Genomic DNA, 5,000 nt, shown 5'->3' on the forward strand with positions numbered 1-5,000 from the left:
TTCTTGCGTTTAAGTCTACCTTTGACTACCAGTACAGGGATCTTCCATGTAGTCCCTAGTTCAAGTCTTGTTTAAGGTCTCGGTAAAGGCACAGTTATTCGAGGGACTGGTTATCAAAAGCGATAACAATGTTTTCGCAATCGATGTTGAATTGACCGTGACCCTGCACAATCGTCTAATTTGTTTGGGTCTCGCACGGGTTCCCAAATTAGTCGCGCATAATTAAATCGAAGGATTTGATTGGTTATCGTATCGAAAAAAGGTGTGTTTTGTGCAGGGTCAAGGCCAAAAATACGGACAAAAACATCAAACAAAGGAACTTGTCGAGTTTCGTAACCATCTCCATGCATTAACTATGGTAAAGGAAAAAGAGGTATCCTCGGCGAAAAAAAAAAAAGAAAGTCGCGCTGCTATTTTTTGTAGAGAGTCAAACTATATATTATATTAAAGCTAATAGATTCAATTATTTTAATAAAGTTTTACTTATTTTGTATGTAGTATTCCCTTTTAGTTTTGAGGCCTCAAACTCAGAACGACCGAATCTATTGCAGAAGCCCCTGCCCCTTCGCTTTTCAGCGAAACCAACCGCACTTTGTCGCATCTTTGTCACAGATGATTGCTCTTAAATACTGTGAGGAATTTTTGATATGTTAGGAATTGAAGGAAATATCATGCACCGAAGTCAAAACTCTCATCTCATACTTCATTCGGGCAGAAAAAGTGCTATAAAATCAGTCTCTGAAGACAATCGAACAATAATTATTCTTGACATGGTATTTGGGGTAGTACAGTCATCTATTAGAATTAAAAATTTGGAAGCGATACTCGTCAGGACAGGAGGTCCGAGAAGTTGTAATTTTGGCGTGGAAATTAAGCCCTAGAAAATCGAGCGTAAACATTTGGGGTGCAGTTCACGGTCTGCTGAATAACTCTGCCCCCTACTTGAAAGCCAGTTATGCTGAGCCATTCAGCATTTTGGCACGTGCTAAGGTAGCAGATCGTGAAACAACACTGTAAATTGACTCCTGATCCTTTCACGTGTGATTGAGATGATGCGTCAATCATTTTTCACGCGGGGATTGTGGCGGGAAACAAAGAAAAGCGATTTTAGGGTTTTTTTTTTCGCGAAAATATTTTTCACAGCCAACCAATTTTCCATTACCGAGGCCTTAACTCAAAGTTGGTTGCTTTCCGCTAGTGGATATCCTTAACATGTTGTATTTTAATTGTATTTCAAAATAAACGTATATTTGAAGTGCGGGTTATAGACAAAAGAGAGCAATGATCCTCGCATTTATCTGGACAATTTAAGCAATTGTCTCTAAAAGACACCTGAAAAATTCAACGGGATCCCGTGTATACATAAGTGTTCTCGTGGAAGGACTCGTCGAGCCCTTTAACGGGAACACATTTGCCGGACAAATTGACCTGCTCCCAACTGAGTGGCTTCATGGCTCAGTTGGTAGATCATAGCACTGGTATCGCAGAGGTCATGGGTTCGAATCCCGTTAGTTGAAGCCACCTGAATTTTTTCAGATGTCTATAAGGGACAACTGCTTAAATTGTCCATACAAGTGTGAGGATCACTTCTATCTTTTGTGATTGCATTTTGGAAGGCAAGCAAATGCATTTCTTTTTTTTAGTTCTTGTCCTTCCCTATTTAATTACTTCCATAGTCAATTTCTCACCAAAGTTCTCTTCAATCAACCAATACTACGCCTTGTATGAAGAAAGCTTGGAGTTGGCAATTAATGTTTCGGACCCTGAAGGCATGCCTGTTGCAATTACACTTATGGATGGTAGCCCAGCTCAGGCTGTAATACGCGAAAACGTCTTGGTATGGAACGTCACTAATAGCCCAAGGACTCAATTTATGCTTAAAGCCACAGATGCATGCCAGGCAGTTTCTACATATAACATCACAATCTCCTTGGTTGTATGCCAGTGCCAGAATAACGGTAGCTGCATTCCAGACCCAAACAGCCCAAGAGGATCTGGTTTATATCAATGCAATTGTGCTCCGGGATTTACTGGAGACGCCTGCCAAACTGACATTGACGAGTGCCTAAGTTATCCTTGTTTAAGAGGTAATATCAGTATCTTCATTATACTGTAAATCCTCCACATGGAGTGAGATTTTATCCAGCTCCATAAAACAACTGAAAAAAGGTACCTTTCTGCAAGTGTTGTTAAATTAAACGAAATTATGGACAGGCATAGGTTGTAGATGTCGACACTTAAAAAAGAAAAACATGTCATATTAAATTGAAGACGCTTGAGTGAGAGTAAACTTGATAAACTAACCTACCTTTTCGATTACTTTCTAAGATTATTTCTAGATAATCGTTAGTTTAAGTAACACAAAGTAACAGTCAGAGTTTAATTCAGTTAAATTTTGGCATCCACACGGCAAATCAACAAGACAGTTCCTTTTTACTCAGCAACCTTGGTCCACTAAAGTTCTCCTACCATATCTCTCAACATTTTCTAGGGCCTGCTTCTGAAGAAAAAATTTATTCATTACTATTTAGTGCAAACAAAAATAAGCAAAACTGTCGGTTTAATTGCGAAGTTAAGACATATTGTTCCTAATCGAATATTTACAAGTCTCTCATTGAACCTTACATAACGTATGGATCAACTTCTTGGGGAAATGCATCCAAGACCTTGTTAAATAAAGTTCTTGTCCTTCAAAAACGTGCGCTCCGTCTTATTCACTTTGCTCAAGACAGGGAAGTTCAACATGCAATACCTCTTTCTTGAAAGGAAAACTTCCACCGCTCGAATTCCTATATAAAGAGAAAATTGTTAACTTGATGTACGGCATAAACACTAATTCTACACCGATTAAAGTTTCGAATTCGTTTTCTAAAATTACCAATTGTTATTCTTATAGCACACGCTCATCAATATCTAAGCATTTTTTTACCAAAAAATCCGCACTTAACGTTCAAATTAAGGCCTTTTCACGTGTTGGCGTTAAAAAACTTAGCCAGGAAAAAAAAAACCATTAGAACAAAACTAACTGGAATTCTAGAAACTGAAAACTCCTGTGCCGGGATAAATACCTTACCTAAATTTCTAACTGAAGTTAAGTTTAGCCTGTAGTTTTCCTCTTTACATATTAATATTTTACCTAGACTGCTTCATCCCCTTTTCTCCTAAATCCTTCTACCTTCTAAATATTTGAAAGCACGTAGAGTAATGCTTACATGTTGTTGTTTTTGTTGTGTATGTTATGATCATTTTTCCGTAAAAAAAAAAAAAAAGTGATTTTTTTTTAATGTCTATATAACTCAGTGCACTGTCTGGCTTGCTGTGATTAGTTTTTCGCTACTTACAAGCCAGCCTCGTAATAATTTAAACTGTTTGGTGTAGATAAATGAAACTTGACTTTAAAAAAAACTTGACCTTGGAAAGATGTCTTGAACATGTTTTTTTTTTTCCCACTTTATATTCAAGGTCGCTGCATGGACGGACTAAACAATTTCAGCTGCATCTGTGATCCAGGATACGTTGGAAGAACTTGCAACACTGATTATGATGACTGCAGCTCATCCCCTTGCGTTCATGGTTAGTTGCAAATGTTTGGCAGATATGGTCTATGGATATCTATATAAAAGAGAAATACATGTAGCAAAAACTCAGCACTCTGTTGAATTGGATGTCTCCCGATAAGTCAGGCTCGACTCTTAAAGATACTTGGGTCTTGAATTTTTTCTTTTAAATATTTATCTGCTAGAGCGAAGAGGCATGGAAAAACTCCTCAACTTTCGGCGCAGAATTCGGTTAAGGTTCCTAAAATTATCAGCAAAGATGTTTCCAAGGCGCTCATGGCACAGCTCTCAAGAAAATCCCCGATAGGCTCGTTTTATCTGCATGGATAAGGCATGGATAAACAACGGTAACATGAAAAGGCCATGTCTCTGCTTCAATATAAGAGCACGTATTCAGACTCTACGTTCTGATCCTAGAAGTAAGATTGAACGCACGTTAAAATGTTTCTTCATTTGGAAAAGGTGATAAGGATCAACTGGTCTCTGTAAAAGATGTTAAACAGTAATGACGGTTTGCGCCAACGCCATCATGATTTGCGAAAAATCCATGAGATGGGAATCCCTTTGATACCAGCTCATCGTCTCCTTTGTAAATTTTGCGACTCAGGTGGTTACGAATTATCTCGCGAGAATCTTGTCACAGTTCCTATGATTTTGATTGTTTCGCTTGAGAAACATCTATCGTTGTTGTTTCCGTCTTCTCCAAAATTCCTGTTCACCTTGCGATCATAAAAGTGCGGTTAAAAAGACTCAAAGAAGACGCTTATATGGACCAAAGAACTACTTTGTCTGTGGATGATGTCACTGATAGATCCGCTGTATTTTTTGGGGCTAACACCAAGCATTTTGCTTTTAATGGTATTTTCGATAAACAAGCTTTCCGCACACTGTGGGTTCTCCCGTTTCCGCTCACGGTCATGACAAACATGGTAATAGAATTTATAGAACAAAGGGCTCTGGGGTTCCTCACTGGTCCAGCCTTTGGTATGGAAATTAAATGACATGTCGACGCTTTCATCTCTGATTCCGATGAGTCATCTATTCAGTTCGCCATGAAACGAGAAACTAATAGTCCCTTGCCTTTTCTTGATTTAAATGTCTATGCGCTACCAACACGGGCAAGTTAGAGACCAGTGTTAACCGAAAACCCAAACATGACAGGCTGGCATTTCTTGCCTTTGACTCTTACCACCCTATTTGTCGCAATAAAAAGTCCGTAGCCAGAACGTTGCTCACCGTGAGCAACGTTCTCGATACGGACGGGACCGGGCTGAGTTTCTGCCATCTACCTGTGATTCAGTAAGGCCAAGGAGTGAGAATATGTAAATGGCACATTAAAGGTAATCTCTACCCAAACATTTCCTTGCGTAACTGTAAAAAGTAAGTCATTCCTTTTCGTAATACTGTGATCGCCATTTTTGCCGTCATCCCGTGCATTCAGTC

General features: G+C 38.9%; 1 protein-coding gene across 1 annotated transcript in view; it reads left to right on the top strand.

The window, feature by feature from the left end:
* Window positions 1-5,000, top strand: part of LOC137988559 (neurogenic locus notch homolog protein 1-like) — a gene marked incomplete at its 5' end in the record, with an annotated part of 131,889 nt that overhangs the window by 69,043 nt on the left and 57,846 nt on the right. The window contains 2 exons of the mRNA XM_068834552.1: window positions 1,677-2,087; window positions 3,463-3,573. Coding sequence (XP_068690653.1) covers window positions 1,677-2,087; window positions 3,463-3,573 — 522 coding nt within the window. The remainder of the gene's footprint in view (window positions 1-1,676; window positions 2,088-3,462; window positions 3,574-5,000) is intronic.

Source organism: Montipora foliosa, unplaced genomic scaffold (genome assembly GCF_036669935.1).
Source record: "Montipora foliosa isolate CH-2021 unplaced genomic scaffold, ASM3666993v2 scaffold_421, whole genome shotgun sequence".
NCBI lineage: Eukaryota > Metazoa > Cnidaria > Anthozoa > Scleractinia > Acroporidae > Montipora > Montipora foliosa.